General features: G+C 42.6%; 1 protein-coding gene across 1 annotated transcript in view; it reads left to right on the plus strand.

Moving 5' to 3' along the window:
- The first annotated feature begins 192 nt into the window (after positions 1-192).
- Positions 193-16,968, plus strand: part of lrmda (leucine rich melanocyte differentiation associated) — a 213,524-nt gene continuing 196,748 nt past the window's right edge. The window contains exons 1-2 of the mRNA XM_028989785.1: positions 193-412; positions 821-921. Coding sequence (XP_028845618.1) covers positions 371-412; positions 821-921 — 143 coding nt within the window. The 5' untranslated portion in view covers positions 193-370. The remainder of the gene's footprint in view (positions 413-820; positions 922-16,968) is intronic.

Genomic DNA, 16,968 nt, shown 5'->3' on the forward strand with positions numbered 1-16,968 from the left:
CACGCGAAGTGTTTGACTCGATCACAGCAAGTTGGTTGTGTTTAAACTGTACCATCTGCACCTCACTCGCTATCCAATGTGTAGTTTCGGTGTAACAACACGTCTACTACGGTGCTGCCAGTACGCAGTATGTCAGTAGTGAATAATCAGTGTAAAATGTACACGTCTCGTCTCCTTCAGAAGTGCAGGAGAACCCCCGCGTCCCTCCTCGGCCCGGCCGCGTGTTCCGTGCGACATCAGCTGACCCGGGCATGCGGAAGGAGCCGAGGGCTAAATTGAAGACGCCGAGTTCGGGGGCAGAAGCCTGCCCGGCGCGTCAACGCACGTCGCGCAGAGGAGCGTCCCGGGGCTTTCAGTCCTTCGTCGCGGCATGGCGCACAGAGACCCCGCGGCCGCAGTGAGCGGAGCTCAAGTAAGTCGTGAGCGGGCGACAGCGTCTCTCCAGCGCCATTCTCGGGAGTTTGCATGCGACACGCTGAACGTGAACCAAATTCACCACGAACGCTTGCCTGCATTTACAAAAAAAGGTGTTTTGTGTTGAAAGTTGTTGCCTGACGTTTCAGCTTATTGGGTAGAAAGGGTTATGTCATGCCGAAAACTTTTTCTTCCAACTTTTTTTTTTTTTTTTTAAATGCGATGATGTACAAGGAGCACAAACCAATCATACATGAGACATCATCGCACATATATACACCTAAAACCACCTAATATCTCCACCTAGTGTGACCATTTTCATCTAGGCTGGCTCGAATACCACGTTATGGGACCAAACTTTGTGGAATGGGAAATATGAACATGTTTTGCTTTGTAATGGATGCAGGTTTCCTTCATTGGACACGATTGTGAGCACATTCCAGACTTCCTTGGAGAAAAATATGGAAGTCTTGCTCGACGCCTGGATCTGAGCTTTAACAGACTGAGGTAAGTTTTAGCAAAGCTGCAGCGTGTGTGCGGATGTGGTTTAGACAGGTAAGTTCACAAGGTCACTTTATGAAATACGCTGTACTGCCTTCTTTGTATCGTGTAATAACAAATGGATATACTATAGCTTGCATAAATTACACCTTCATTTTGGCTTCCTTGAACTTTCACAGACTGGTTTATTATAAGCGACCCTTTATTCTTTTCTCATAAGTGTGACACATTTTCCAACATCGTAGCATTTAACACATCATAAATCCAAATGACTTCCAGCCATTTGCTGTTTATGTGTGTGAATGTAGCGCCACATTCTTCTGGCCTTTAGTGTATAGCTTTAGCAGTAGTTTATGTGCATGGCAAAAAGTTTAAGACTGACCTCTCACACCCTAGCAGCCTAAATAATCCAGATATTTCAAGTAAAACACAGAGCACCTGAGTGATCATATGTACTCTGTACTCTGGTTTGCTGGACGTTTTCAGTGGCAGAGCTGCTATTCGCTCTGTTGGCAGACATGAAATCCTTAATTGTCTTCATTTATTATGATCCAGTAACATGTATACTGATTCTTACCGAAATGCAGAAGTGTTACATGCATTTTGATGCCAGAGTAATACAAATACAGTTTGTGGTTGCAGAGATATACAGATTTGATTTGCCCGAGACTTTTATTGGGGGGTCCGAAGTCCAGAGGCCTAGCAGGTTTAGCAGGTTGAACCTGCTGGATATTTCCCTGGTATGATCATAATACCATATAAATGATCTAAAACACCAGTCAACAACACTACAAATGTTATTCACACTTTTTTCGCACTACAAAGTCAAAGGGTCAATGCCCACTTACTCCCATCGTGTCCCTGTAACTACTGGTTTTAAGGGCACCTGCTAAATGTCATAAATGTAAACGTATTTTGAGGCCTAGTGTGCTAGCTGGGTGCAACGTCTGGAAATATGTGGTACTGTCTGTTTAACTTATTTATATAACTTTCATTATCACATGTTGCGTGCGTGGTAATCAGCCAGATATAATGTAGCAATACCCTCAACATGTGTCGGAACCCTTTTGTGTAATAGTGTCAGCAGCATAGAGTTCTAATAAATACACTGGCGTCGTGCATCTGAAACACAAGCAGCAGTGCACGGTTGAATTGCTCCAGATACCTTAATTATTATAGTGTGTATTACAGGCTGCCAAATGGTAACAGTTCCTGTAAAACCCTTCATCGTGCAGCTTAATTGGGCCTTTAAAATATTTGTCTCTGAGGCCAACGCCATTATGAACTGGGAAATATTTTAGAGCTAATCACCAAAAAAGTACCCATTCGTGCCTGTCACTCACGCCAATGCATCTCTGCATCAAGTGCAATTTAATACGTGCATTATGCGCATTATGTGGTCGGGATGTCATCAAGATATTTAAAAAGTCTTGAGCGCTGGAACGCTGCGCGATTCGAGGCCTTCATAAAAGGGCTGATCAATAAACGTGACATGTTAATGCAGGGCAAGTAGAATAAAAGATTCCTTTGACAGGACATGAAGAATCACCTTGTGGCAGCTGGTACGGGGGGGATGCCATTTCAGGGGCGCGACTGGCAAAGTTGATCTGACAAGTAAAAGAGGAGAGATGATGGTTATGAGGTGCTTTTGTTTCAGACGCCTTTTCTTGACCTGTCAGCCCTTGAGGGACTCTGAATGGGGGCCTCTTTTTGTCATGTGAAAATTGTCATCTCCAGGCAGTTATCTGTGCTCAAAATGTGGATTCTTCCATTTAATTGATTCGCTTTGCGCTTGAGTCTGTCACATTAATAATTGCTAAATCCTGCCGGCCCAGTGTGTCGCGCATAAATGTCTGCTTGGCTGTAACAATTCTAATGAAGGGGCGCGGCTAGAAACGTACATCTGCTGGCTGGCTGTTTGTTTCTTAAGACACGAAAGTTTCTGGCAAGATTTCGGTGAAACCTTTCGTTTGTATAGTAATTAATTGTTGCTTTCAGGGCCGGTCACATGTTTTTTTTTTTACTTGACCAGAGAAAGCAATATCATTTCTTAGGCACAAGCATTAAAAAGAAAATAAAAATGATTTTACAGCAAACCTATCGTCCGAGGCGCAACGTTCAATTACCGTCAGGAAAACAGTTGGTAACCGCTGGGGTCACTCCGCGTTTTCGGGAAGGGGGGGTGTTCCTGTTTTGAGCTGTGGTGAGTCATGTGACCCTCTGGGTACACGCTTGAGTTTCAGTGTGAAATGCAATTTATGGTCAGTCATGTGACGACTGTAATAAAACGAGGATGCGGGCCTCCAGCACGCCCCGAGAGTCTCGCCCTCGCTGATGAAGAGTCACAGTCGAACAGAGAGACACCCTGTTCCCGCCATGAATGACTTCTTATGATCTGCCCTGGATAATCAAGGGTACTTCCCCTGCAGCGGGCAGATTTAACGCTGTCAAATGTTTCGTCCACACTTAACTGCGGTTGGATTGAAATTCTTCATTTTTTACTTTTATTCTTTTTATATTTGTGATAAACTGCTTTTCTGACCTGCCATACATTACAACAAAGCAGTGTCTCATGGAATCGGGGTTACAGCGTCTTATTAGACCAAATCATTTGATTTGATTTTACTGTGTCTGCGGCGTAGCATTCAGCGGAGGGAAAGTTACCGTTGGTAACGCACAGGAATCTCTGGCTGCGAGAGCAAACGAAATGATGGACCCTGGGTTCATTTCAGCAGCGACCTGTCGCCTGCGCTTTCTTCACTCATGCATTATTTGGAAAGGTGTCCCATCAGTTTGACACGAAGCGTGTAGGTGAGCTGCTCCGGCCCTTTGCTGCTGCGGCTGAAGGATCTCATTGTCTTGTCTGTGTTTTTCACATCACATCAGTAAACAGCGGGCGCCGGGGTGGGAAGCATTAGCCAGTGGTCAGTCATGTTGAAGGTTGTCATCGTCCCACTCTGTCATTAAGGTTTGCTTCCTGTCGTCGTGCGGTTTGAGGAATCTCATACGAAGCGCAGGCAGAACAGCCCTTTCTTCATATCTATTTTTTGTATTAAATAGCATTCCATGCAGAGACTTTGGCAGTGCAAGTGCAAAATTTCAGATCCATCATTTTGTGCAGATTATATAATCAACGGGCGGAGTCATTATTGTAATGAGATGTAGTGAGACGAAGCCAGCCTTTCTGAAAGAACAATTAACAAGTTATGTCTTGCCTTATGAAGTTATATGCACATGCCAGATAACCTGCAGTGCAGCTCAGCAAAAATGATTTATGACCATATGGTCTGCAGTGTCCGCATCAGGTTTTTTGCATTGCAGATGAACCTGCCTTTGAACGTATGTCTGATGGCATCCGTTTTGCATCTTAATGTCAAATCAAATATGCTAACCTGCGTTTTCAAATGAAAGTGCTTCACAAAAAAAAAAAAAAAAAAAGTGTCACCTGGCTGTCACTATGAGATGTAAGTAGTCTGATGAAAAGAGAACAAAGAAGACAAAGTGCGGTGGCCGGGGTCCGCTGAGAAATGAAATAAAAACCTTGTATGGCCTGTCAGCGGTGTCATTATATATTCATATCTAAAGCACATTATAGTATTACTTTGCGGCTCATGGCTCACTCATCTGTCTCTCTTAATTCGTCACGGGCAGGACTTTATCTTTCAAGTCCCTGTGTGTCAACAGCGAAAAGGCTCCTGTTAATTGACAAATGAGCGCCACAGACACGCAGTGCTCCTCTTCCATCAGCACTAGGTAGGCTGCGGTATTTGATGGGCCCGTTATTGGCATGAGCCAGTGTGAGACATTACTCCGCATTCAAATCAGAAGTGACAGTGGGAGAAGGGCTTGTCATTGTCTTGTGCTAGCTCAATCTGCCGAGATGCCAGCATGCAGATAAAGTGTCAGTTAAAAGAATACGGGCGCGGAGAGGCAGCCGAGTGACGGCCGCAGATAACGCGTGGAGAGGAGGTGCACGTTTGGCCTTGTGGGAAAAGGATACTTTCTATCAGATCCGTTAGATTCAATTGAATTTTTTTCCCCATTTTTAATATTAATGAGTTTGTCATGCATGACAGAAAAAGGAGTGTTTAAGGTTAAATGAATTTATAAATGAGACCTGACAGGAAAGTATTTTTTTTTATGGCATAATTGCTTCCACTGCTTCCACTTTACCTGAGTCAAATCTGAAAAATTTTTCTAATGTCACAACCCATATTTGTTTGCACGTCACAGAATTAACCAAATTTCCAATATATTGGGTCCTTCGAAGTAGTCTCAAGACATGTATATTTATTCATTTATATTATATATATATATATATATATGCACTGACTTTTTAAAAATGGTTTGGACCCCCTGGGACAACATGAGGTGTTTTGCTCAGGGTCACAATGAAATTGGCTGAATCTGTAATATGTAATAGGTTAGCCTTGTTGCCTACTACCACCCTAATGGAGAGCGCTTTGATGCTCCCACACCTGCTTTGTCAATAAGTCACGTGTTCATATGTGATCTGCATGTGCATGGTTGGAAAAGGAGGGCATTCCACCGATTGCAATCTGCAGCCTCGCTGATAGAACGTACCTACTTCATCTTTAATATGAGATGATGAAACATGTAGCGGAGAAGCATGAAAAAAGTATGGGCGCATGTTATTTGGCTGAGGTCTTTCTATCTGGCTCTAATGTTCCATTGTTGAGGTAAACAAACACACCACAGACTAAAACCCATCTGAAGACGGGGACCTCTATGGTCGTGGCGCCAAGGCGAGGGTATCACAGTTTGTTCAAGGCAACAAAGGCAAAGGATCACGGGGTCCTGCCAAATTTGTTTTGAAAAGTTCTTGCAGGCGAGTTATGCACTCTGCTTTGGTAAGATGGCAATCTGAGAGATCTGATAGAAAACATTTTTCTTACACACGTTGCAGCCAAGCGGCAGCAATGTGGTCCTCGTTTAAAGGCTTCCTCTGCCCGCTCGCTTGTTTAACATGAACTAAAGAGCAGGTATCAGTGTGTAAATGCAGTATTTCCCACCATCCATAGTGTTTCTTCTGAGGATGTCCTGTGGCTTTCAGACCATCGCCCGGGCACCATCGCCCGGGCACCATCGCCCGGGCACCATCGCCCAGATGGGGCCATTTAAAATGCATTTTTAGTTTTGGTTTTGTTGATCTTAGTTCACTCAGGTATTTTTCTGGATTCCATGACATTTAGTTTCATAATTACTCCGTCTGTGAATTACATTATTATATGTCTTGTCTTTTATGTTGGATAATCCTACCTTCAGATTTAGAATTTGAAGTTTTTGAATTATTGATGTACAATTAGTGTACTGAAACAGTTACTCCATCGTGCACACAACTCTGAATGGACTATGTAACACACACTACCCTATCTGGCCACCAATTATCTCACAGATCTTTAACAATTACAAATATTTTGCTGGGGGTCGGTGCAGATGGTAGTAGCCTAGTGGGTAACACACTCAGCTATGAAGCAGAAGACCCAGGTTCAAGTCCCACTTACTACCATTGTGTCCCCGAGCAAGACACTTAACCCTAAGTTGCTTTGTAACTACTGACTGTAAGTCGCTCTGGATAAGGGCGTCTGATTTTTTTTTTTTTCATGTTGCCTTTATTCCCGATAGTTTGGGCCTGAATACAAGGTAACCTGCTTTTTTCATAACTAATAAAAATTACCAACAAAATATTGTTGTCTGCATCATATTGCATATTTGTTTGTGTCTAGACCATGAATACAAGATTAATTTTCAGGACAATCTTCAGGCCAATATGGAACGGCAAATTCCTTTACGTAGTGTAAATAAGCTAATCAGAATTTAGATAATGGATTAATAGATGCAGGAAAAAAACCCAAACAATTGTCTTTTCACTACATCCAAAAATCTCAAAAACTGCAGCTGAGTAACTTTTTTTTTGCAGCAAACCTTTGAAAACAAAAGATTGGAGGGACTCACCATAACCCTCCTGTCAGCTCTCAGCCATGTTGCTCTCAGCATAAATCACAGTTTCAGTTGCACCATAACAAAACCACGCTGATGGCTGTGGAATTATCAGTAAATCAACACCAGCACGCACCTTCGGGTAAGCGCTCTTCCAGATGTATGGACGGCCGATTGGAGAAAGAAGCGTCTTGTGCTGTATGGTGCAGAGCAGAGAATGGAACAACTTTATGTCCTTTTTTGTTCAAATTAAAGATATATTGGGCACCGATGGCATTCCTTTTATAACTGCATCACGTTTTTTATTGTGTGTCCCAAGACGGATGGTGTGCCTTTGACACCGTGATTTACAGGCCTTCAGTTTTCTGTGGCAGGGCTTTAGAAGGGTGTGCTGACACAGAGCCAGCACTTTGGAGGGGTAGAATAAAAGCTGACATTTTATTGGCTTTGGGAAGAGCGAATAGGAAGCCTAGTCACATAAGGGAGAGTAATAGTTTCTGTGCTTTATGTGCTCGAGCCCTGCCAGCTGTCACTGGGGCCTCCGAAATGGAGGGGAAATTTATTGGGTATTATTTAGAAACATGTCAGTGGTAATGACTACAGCTATGATTTCAATTATCACCCACTAAATATAGCCTTAATTCACTGCATCCATGGACCTAATGAGTGGGCCCTGACATCATTTTTCAAAAATTCGATACCATGCTATTTGAATATTTTATGTTGACCGCCGATTTAATTTCCCTCCATTGCATTTGGCATGTGGCAGGAGTCGGTCCCTCATGTGCAGTCGTACCATCAGCATTATGTAGTTCAAAGTCTTCCCAAGGATATATATTTTTTCCCCATTGACAGAAATCCAATTAGTTTTAGTACACAGTCTGGCTGAGTAAAATGCCCCTTAAAATCTGCAGTGTTTCCTTGGCATTTTAGCAGAGCTAAAACACAGTGATAGATTTTATTCTCGACCTGATGGAGCCTTCACAAGGGGCATACTGTTTTTGACATTTTCCAGGACAACAAAATAATATATGTTCACGTCATACTCATCTGCTATAGTGCTTGGTAAATATTGCATGAATTTAGTACATTTTCACACCCTGATCCAGCTTTCCTGAATAATTCAATGCGTATTAAATACTTAAAGTTCTAACCCACAAATATTGCCTTAAGACCATGTAAATAATAAAATAAATACAAAATTTGATGCATTATTTATTGCTGACATGTTTAGTATGTGGCCTGTTTCTGCATGCAGTAGAGGTCTGACACCGGATTGAAGTTAGTGGTGATCTGATGGAGGATGCTGGCACTACTGTAGAGCATTAAATGGACAGCTCTGTTTGCTCATGGCCGACCTGTACTTTATACAATCTGTCATGCAGAACAAACAAGCTGTAATTCCATTACAGATTTGCACCAAAAATGTCAAAAAAACACAAGAGCAAAATCACTCTGCTTGCGTTCCCTTATCTCATGCATCTAAGAATCATCACGATTAGCTGTTAGTGACATGGCCTCACACCGAGGTTGTGAGTTTCAATCCCTGCTCGGTTCCTATAGAGTTTGGAAGTTCGCACTGGTTCCCCTCCGGGGTTTTCTGGTTTGCTCATGCCGTCCAAAGACATGCACAGTAGGAGGATTGGTGACTAAATTTAATGTAGGCCTGAGTGCGTCTGTGCCCTGGTGTGCTCTGGTGCCCTGGGTGAGTCTCTGCCCTGATCACAGGAGCCCAGTATGGGCTCCAGCAGCCATGACGGCGAGTAACAGCACTAAGCGGTTAAGGATATTGAGTGAGTGAGAGTGAGTGTTCATCAGAACCCTCTATGTTTCTTCTTTAGGTTGTAAGTGTGTGGTTTGTTTGCTAGTGAAAGGTCAGGCATACTCAGGATAAATAGATTTACACAAATAGATGAAAAAAGAACAAACCATTTGGCTGTTATCTGTATCTTGAAGATGAGAAACTAAGTTTTCTTTTTTTTTATTTTGGTGTGAAATGGTCTCTGTGAACCAGTTATGAGGGAAAATGGGATGAGACACTGATTGACAGCTCTAATGCATGCTATTTCCTGATGTTGGATGATTTAAACCTGTACCAATGAACATATCACATGATGTCACATTATTAAAGATTGTGTATCTTAATAGTTTTATCATTTTTTTATTTAAATGCTGGGGTCCTTTTTGATCTTACACCTTTAAAGCATATTGCTGCACCCCCCGCCATATTGAAAACAAATAGCCGCTTCTAATTTCTAATATGAGGCTGTGGGAGGAATCTGAGGTCAGTCACAGTTCCATCATTTTACAGAGGAACCGTGGATTCAGGATGAGATGCTCTACTTTTCATTGCTGCGTCCTCTGGGTCTTTGTCGGACTTAAGAACACTTCTCCACCTCCGTCTGGACATACTGCGTCATGTATTTCAGAATGACGCGCTACCATTCGTCAAATGTCATTAAGCAAAATTAGAAAGTTTTTGGAAATGCAGGCACTGATAAGTGCACCGAGACGGATCAAGTGAAAGATGTGGTTTTGGTTTTCTCACCCGTCGTACGTTGTTCACGAATCAGAAAAAAGAAAAAGGTTTAGCGTTTCTGGAAGAGGAACAAAAGGAGTTGCTTCATTGCAGTCCGTCTCCCACTCTGTCTCATGGAGTGAAGGGGCTGAAAAGTGAAGACAGATACTCTGGCTTTATCCTGCCATGATTTGAGAGGATGATTGCGGCTGTTTGCCACGTTTTCAAGTTTGGTGACAATTCGGTTTTTGTTGAGGCCCTTGTGATGGATGTGTGAGGCTGTGTGAATGTATTCAACGTGAATGCTGCAGGCCGCTTGCAGATCTGCTCCTCCTGGTTCTCTCTGTACGTTGGGAGGTGGTTTCTGAAGCGTCGCTGCTTGTAATAATAACCTCGACCCCGGTGTTTGGGTTCAGGTTGAACAGTGGTCGGCCACCTGCCGAGTGATGTACTAGACGGGACCGTCCCATTTGCTTGCTTTGCAAACACGTACCAGCCCAAGATGGCGGCGCATTTTAATCCCCCCTCCCTCGCCAAATACCAGAGCCATTCACGGTTTAAACAGCTGCGGCGCATTTCCAACACAGCTGCAACGCATTTCCTGTTCACGTTTCGAATAAACTCCCTCACATCTCACGGCCCTCCTCGCCATCAGGCGTGACTGCTCTCACAAGCGCCATCTTCATTAGCAACGCGAGCCACGCCGCTATCTGGAGGTGTTTTTTTTTTTTTTTTTTTTTTTTTTACGGCTGACGAATGTGGGTCATTCCGGTTTGTAGGTGCGTATTCAGCTCACCCACGGGCACGACTTTAAAACCCCGACACTGATTGCAGCGGCGCCGCTCTCGCGACGAAGTTTGTGTACAGTGGGAGCCCGTTGTTTACCCCCCCGCTCCGTTCCGCCTCTGTCGTTGTCCAGACACTCGGTGATGTTTAAGGTTCTCCCCTCGGAGCCGCCGCTGCCTTTTGTACTCGAGCGAGGAGTCGTTTATTTTTTCCCTCTCGCTGTCTGGGGCCTCGGGCCTTCAGAGCCCCGTCTCCGAGCTGAGACAGAGGGCTTCAAAAACACCAAACAGACGAACTGGAGGAGGAGGAAGAGGAGGAGGTGGTGGTGGTGGTGGTGGTGGTGAAGGCCTCCTGAGCGCGCACTTCACAGGCCAACTGGGCTGCCACAACACACGGCTGCACACTTCTGATCTGAGCAGCGTTTGTGTGTCAATAAGATGAAAGAGTTTCAGGTGAAATCCCTTTACCTTCCACTGCTGCAGTATCCCTCATTGGCAGCGAGGAAGAGGAGGGGATTTTACAGATCTGCTTCATTTAACGTTTGTATTCCACCTGGTCTGGGGAGAAAACTGTGTTTTTGAGTTTTTACATGCTCCCAACCCGCCTCGCCAAAAAAGCTGTTGCCATGTTTAGGAAATGGATGTTGCGAGCTGATTTCAAGGTGATTTATTTTAAAATGTTTTAGTAAGAATAATAAAACTACTTAGGACATGCAGACTTTCCTTGTGTTGTTCAATTGTTGGTTGTTCTTTTTTTTTATTTTGATGGGTTTTGAACTTTTAGGTCAACTGGACTATAGACCACTTTCACTATGAACCAAATTTTTCCCACATTAGACTGACTGAAGAGTTGCCCAGATACTGTGTGCACTCTTTTATGCATGATTCAACTTGCTCTTGAGACCATTATTTTAGAGAAGAACTGGTATACAATTATTACATTTTTACAAAGTGGTCAACAGTACACAAATAAATATAATACCAATCCAACACATGGAGTCGAATTAAAGTTCAGGTTATTTTTGCAAGCATAGTTCCTGCCTTTTTGTCTTACAGCAAAAAATGTTCAGAGTTCAGTTTAGCACGAGTTAAATAGACTATACTACATTAAAAACATATTACAGATGGAGCAGTAGGCTTAACTTTGAGAAAGTGAAGTGATTGTCATTTTGAAACACAGCACAGCACGTGGTGACACAACAAAATGTGTCCTCTGCATTTAACCATCACCCTTGGTGAGCAGTGGGCAGCCACGACAGGCGCCCGGGGAGCAGTGTGTGGGGACGGTGCTTTGCTCAGTGGCACCTCAGTGGCACCTTGGGGCATCGGGATTTAAATTTCTCAAATAGGATACCTGTGCGTGATGCCTACATCTAGAAAAAAGGATGTCAGTCATTTTCATGTAACATATAGTCCCCCTTGGTGTCTTGTTCAGGGTCTTGTTCAGGTTTTAAAAGGAATAGTAAGACCACCTTTATATTCCCACATTATTCTCTCCAGAAAACATTAAAATACAGTTTCTAGTTTTGGGTGTATTAAATGTTACTGCAGTACACATGACTCTTTGCTAAAGTATCTAGCCTCACTTTTTACTTCGGGCCTGTTCGTAAGTACTGACGCTGAGTTCCCCCGCTGATTAGGGCCACGCAGAGAGTTTTAACTCTGACGTTTCCTGAATCCAGTTTTTGACCCTCTAGTTGGGTTCAGACTGCCGTGTCAATCTTGAGACGGAACAAAGCCGGTTGTTTGGCTTATTTATGCCTTTTCCCTCTCTCCCCACCCTTAATATGCCTTTGGCAGAGCCGTCAGTCAGTGGAGCATCCAGCCAGTGTTCAGATACGCGGCTATAGAAACAAATCGATTTGCACAATGCCATGTGCCGTTTGTAAGTTGCCCCGGACTTGATCACAGCATTGTAAGAATTGAATATGTAAAAACGCTCTCTACCTTATTGTACTCTATGCTCGGCTCCAGCACTAATATATATAAAAACAGAGTGAAGGTCCCTCCTATCTGTGTAGTGGCACGCTGCAGCCATGCTTGTTCCCGTGCCGCATGTTGCAGGAGTAAATATCACGTCTTTGTGCTGCACAGTAATGGGAGTCACACACAGTTGGCTCGGTGCAGTAAGTCTGGATCCTTCCATGGGCCAGGCGGTTTAAATTAATTATTAGTTTTATAGCAAGCCCCCAGGCCTTGCTGAGGCAGCTAATCCCTAAAGGGGGCTAATCCGGTCCTGCTTTACAGAAAATCAATTCTGGCCTTTGGTGTTGGCATGCCATCAGGGTAGGGGGACACATGTCAGATATCTCCTGATTTTTTCATGAGGTGTGTTTTGAAGTTGTAAAACCAATGGAGGTTGCTTGAGGTTCTGAAAATGAAAAGAATCCTTGGGCTGTGGCAGTGTAGCCAAATAAGGGCTGATGCAAGTTTCTGTCCAAATTTTGCAAAAGAAAACGGGAAATTTTGAATTTTAATGGATAGGTGTTGCAGGCAGGTAGACAGGGTTTGGTCCTGAGCTTCAGGGGATGGAGCTACACTATCACTGTTTGGTCACGAATGTGCATTTTTGCAACAGTTAATGTAAAATGGCCGAGTTCATGTGTAATTTAAGACCGCGGTGAGTGTCTAAGTGCCTAGATGTTAGCCGAAGCCTTCTGAAAAGAGGGGGGGAAGAGATGAAGAGAGAGTGGAAAAGTTTTCCCCCTCTTTGTCAGATATTTCTTCAGCTACAATGAGGGGTTTGTGTTTTTGCCTAGCGACCGCTGTTTTTCCTGAGTGCTCTTATCCTGAATCACAACCTGGAGAACACTGCTGAGCTGCACCGGAGATAAACTCTGTCCATTTTCATACCGCCGTATTCACGGTGACTGCGTGATGCCGCAGATACCCCGATCGCACAATAGCTTAATGCTTTCCTGCTGGACCGATCATATACTTCAGTGAAAAGTGTAATTTTTCATGATGCTCCTCGTGTGGCGCTGAAAGCCTTTTGGCTGCGTGGCTTTTTTTTCCTCTCTGCACACTGCGTCTAGATGTTTCTCTTAGCGTCTCGGTGAGTGAGCTCTGGTTATCTCAGGGGCAGCCCTGGAGCTCATCTTAGGGGGTTCATCCTCTTAAATCCCTGAAGAGGGAGCACAGCGTTCCTCCCCTCAGGCCATCTGAGTCTTGGAATCTTGGACACCTCCTGGAGGTGTGATCCAGCTAGATTTAGACATGTCCGCTCTCAGTTGCATGTATGTGAATTCATATTAAAGCTAAAAGAAAACACATGCAAGTGTATATTTTTTTTTATTCCTTGGGACTGCTGATGCAACTAGTACCAGGGAAGTTCAGTAACTGTAAAGTTGAAAAATCCATCTTCTGTATACATCTGTATACATCCCTGGTATTATGTACCCTGCCTTTGTACGCAGGAACACACAGGAATTGATCAATTGTTTTGCTGCATGTAAATCCATCCTTCACCCAAACACCATAAATAATAAATGAGCAGGAGTCGTGTGTGGAAGTTGAAGCATTAGTTCCAGAATGTGTTGGAGTGGCTCTGTGAGAGCAGTTGATGTTCATGTGGTCGCCTTGTCGTTCTACTCGTGGCGGAAACGTGCTTGCACCAGTGCGCTGTGCAACGTCAAAAAGAAGTAATCATGTCAGAATTATTTTAATGTTCCTCATACAAAAAAAAAGATAGATTTGGTGAAAAGAGCCCTTTGTAGGAACATCACAGATGTGTGGAGCTGGAGACAGAAAGGACAACATTGTTTTCCTGACAAATTTAGACCCGGTTGCAAGTCCGTGCGAACAACCCTGCAGAAAGTGGGAGCCTTTAAAACGAACCGTAATTATTGTGGACTGGATGCCTTTTGTTCTGTAATGTTATAATGAAAAGTTGCCCCAAGCAGCTTACTGGCGGCTATAATGCCCCCTTTTTTCTTACTCTAATCCTGAATGTTTCATTATGTGCCAATTTGAGTGATTGGCACGAAATTTTCAGAAAGTGTGGCTGGATGTGAAAGGATTTTTTTTGCCCTAAATCCATTATCTGTCAGTGGATTTAATGCCGTCACTCACTATGTGAAATATCCGCAAGCTTTTCTGAAACGATGGAAATAATAATAATGATATTAATAATAATAATAATGATAAAACTACTTTTTTTCCCCCCATATAATTGTAGATTCCTTTCAGCAGCCGGAGCGTCGTACTTCTGATTAAAGGCTGTGCGAAAGAATTGCTCCACTTTATGGTTTGGTCACATGCTTTGCAACGGCAGCAGCATTTAAACGTCCATTTACAACCTTTTAACTGTCAGGATCTGTTGAATTATGGATATTTACTTTCCCCCTGTACCGCCAAAATGACTTTAATAGTCTGCGTGGTGATATTAATGCTGTCTTATGAAGAGTAGCATTATTACCATATCAGTCCAGCTCTGTGGAGCTTAAAAAAAAAACTCAGCTCGGGAGCCATTAGTTCATAATTCTGTACATTATTTACTGTCACACCTTCATACATGATGTGATAAATCTGAGAGAGACTGTTTGCATTTATTCATTTTGATGCTATCGGCTTGTCAACAACGTACTGTTGACTTATCACGTCCAACACACTATTTTTTTGACCCCCCCCAAGTCTGAAGGAAGTTGTGGTATCATCTCCGGGGCAAGCATGTTTGAGATCTGAATTTTAATCCGGGCCTGTTTAATGACTATCTGGGCCAGACATCATTTTAATGGTATGTGCAGTGATAAAGCCAATAATATGTCAAGATGATTGATAATGTGAGCGTTGTAGGAAGATGACTTTCCTGTCCTTCTCTCCGCTGTAGATGATGGCTTCCAAATTGAATTTTTTTTCTATGTGTGGTTGGGTGTGTATATCTTTACGTGTGTGTGTGTGTGTGTGTGTGTGTGTCACCATGTAACTGTGAGCAAATGAAAGCAGACCTGGTTGGCAATTCCCAAAGTTTGGTACTAACTATTTATTTCTGTAATATTAATAGTACATACAATCTTAATATTAAGTGTAATTTAATAGTAACATCTGTGGAAATGCTAAAGCTGACCTGTGAAACAGGAATGATCTGAAGTCATTAAAAGCCATTCAGAAGCCATACAGGAAACATTAAGCATTGAGTGATGAGCGTGACGAGCATGTGCCTCTTTTTCAACGTGAATAGAACATCAGCACCAATATTAACACAAGGTAAGTAGGTTTTATTGCCAGGAAATTAATTAGTAACAGCATAATAATGGGAAGTGCACGTGAAATACATTCAGCCGTTGCGCTGCCAGTTCTCATAAATGACAGACGAAGCGCCTTTTCCCACCCTGCGCTGATCATGACCTAAAACGAGACCCCTTCAAAGAAATACTTTAATGTGGAATACAGCAGTTTTCTGTTAACTCCGACTGCTGTGAAGACTCATATTAATAATTAGCAGTGAGGCGTCCTGCCAGTTGAGTTGCATGCGAAGCTCAGCAGCAGTAATGTTACACCAATGGAGAGATATTTTAAATATAGCAGCTTCAGCAGCTACGATGTAAAGCGCATTAATTCATTTTAAATGTAGGAATGTCGTTACAGCATTTATCAGACGCCCTTATCCAGAGCGACTTACAATCAGTAGTTACAGGGACAGTCCCCCTGGAGCAACTTAGGGTTAAGTTATGTCTTGCTGAGGGACACAATGGCAGTAAGTGGGATTCGAACCCGGGTCTTCTGGTTCATAGGCGAGTGTTTTACCCACTAGGCTACTACCACCCATTGAATAGGAGCATGTGTAATTGTAAATTGTGAGAATAATTTCAATTTCATATGGTTGTTTACATCTTTAAGTGTTGTACGTGTTTATCTTTTTATGTGGAATAAACTTATACGCGTAATCTCTCTCTCTCACACACACACACACACACACACACACACACACAAACTTAATTTACCTGAGAAGTTTTAAAGTAAAGTGGTTTGCAATTTTATGTTTCAAAAACCGTAAGATGCATTGTATTACGCTGTATAATAAACAATTGGGATTCATACATGTTCATCTGCCTTATTTAGATTAATGTAGATGTGCAGACGCTTCATTATGTAATTAATCTGATTAAAGCCCCTAAATGTCTGTGTTGTTCTTGTACATGAATAATGTTTGATGATTGCTTTTTACACCAAGTACATTAGCATTACACTTTTGTCATAAAAAAAGTATTAGCTGAAGAGACAGTCATCCATTTTGTATGACAAATCTTCAAAATACCTTCACAGAGAGTCACGGGCCACATTTTGACATGCCGTTTAATTCATGAATGCTTCACTGTGAGTGTTCTGTCATTTGGAGAGTCATGCCTCCTTATTTTAGGTGACACATTCTGCTGACATCCTCATTAGTCACTCTTTATGCTATGTGGGGTTAGGAGTGATACGTCCTAAAATGATGGTCGTGACAAGCGTATTTATGAAGATATGATCTGATACTGTGAAATTAGAGCACATGGACAATAAAATGTGGCATCTAGGTCAAACATGTATGTATTTTTATTATATTTCTAAAGTGATATGTTTAGAGGGGATTTAAACCCTGACTAAGGTTTTCAGGGAACTGGGTTAAACATAAAACAATATGTGTTTTTAAGTAGTTCTGTGGTAAATATTGTGTTCTTGTCACCATAGCAATACAAGAATGGTATATTGCTCAGCCCAGAACATTATGCAACAGCATAATAAAGATATTTATGGATGTACCCAATTAAAAATGTAAGAATTATGATCTGGCTTGTAACGTCACTATAT

The sequence above is a fragment of the Denticeps clupeoides genome, chromosome 8 (assembly GCF_900700375.1).
Source record: "Denticeps clupeoides chromosome 8, fDenClu1.1, whole genome shotgun sequence".
Classification (NCBI taxonomy): domain Eukaryota; kingdom Metazoa; phylum Chordata; class Actinopteri; order Clupeiformes; family Denticipitidae; genus Denticeps; species Denticeps clupeoides.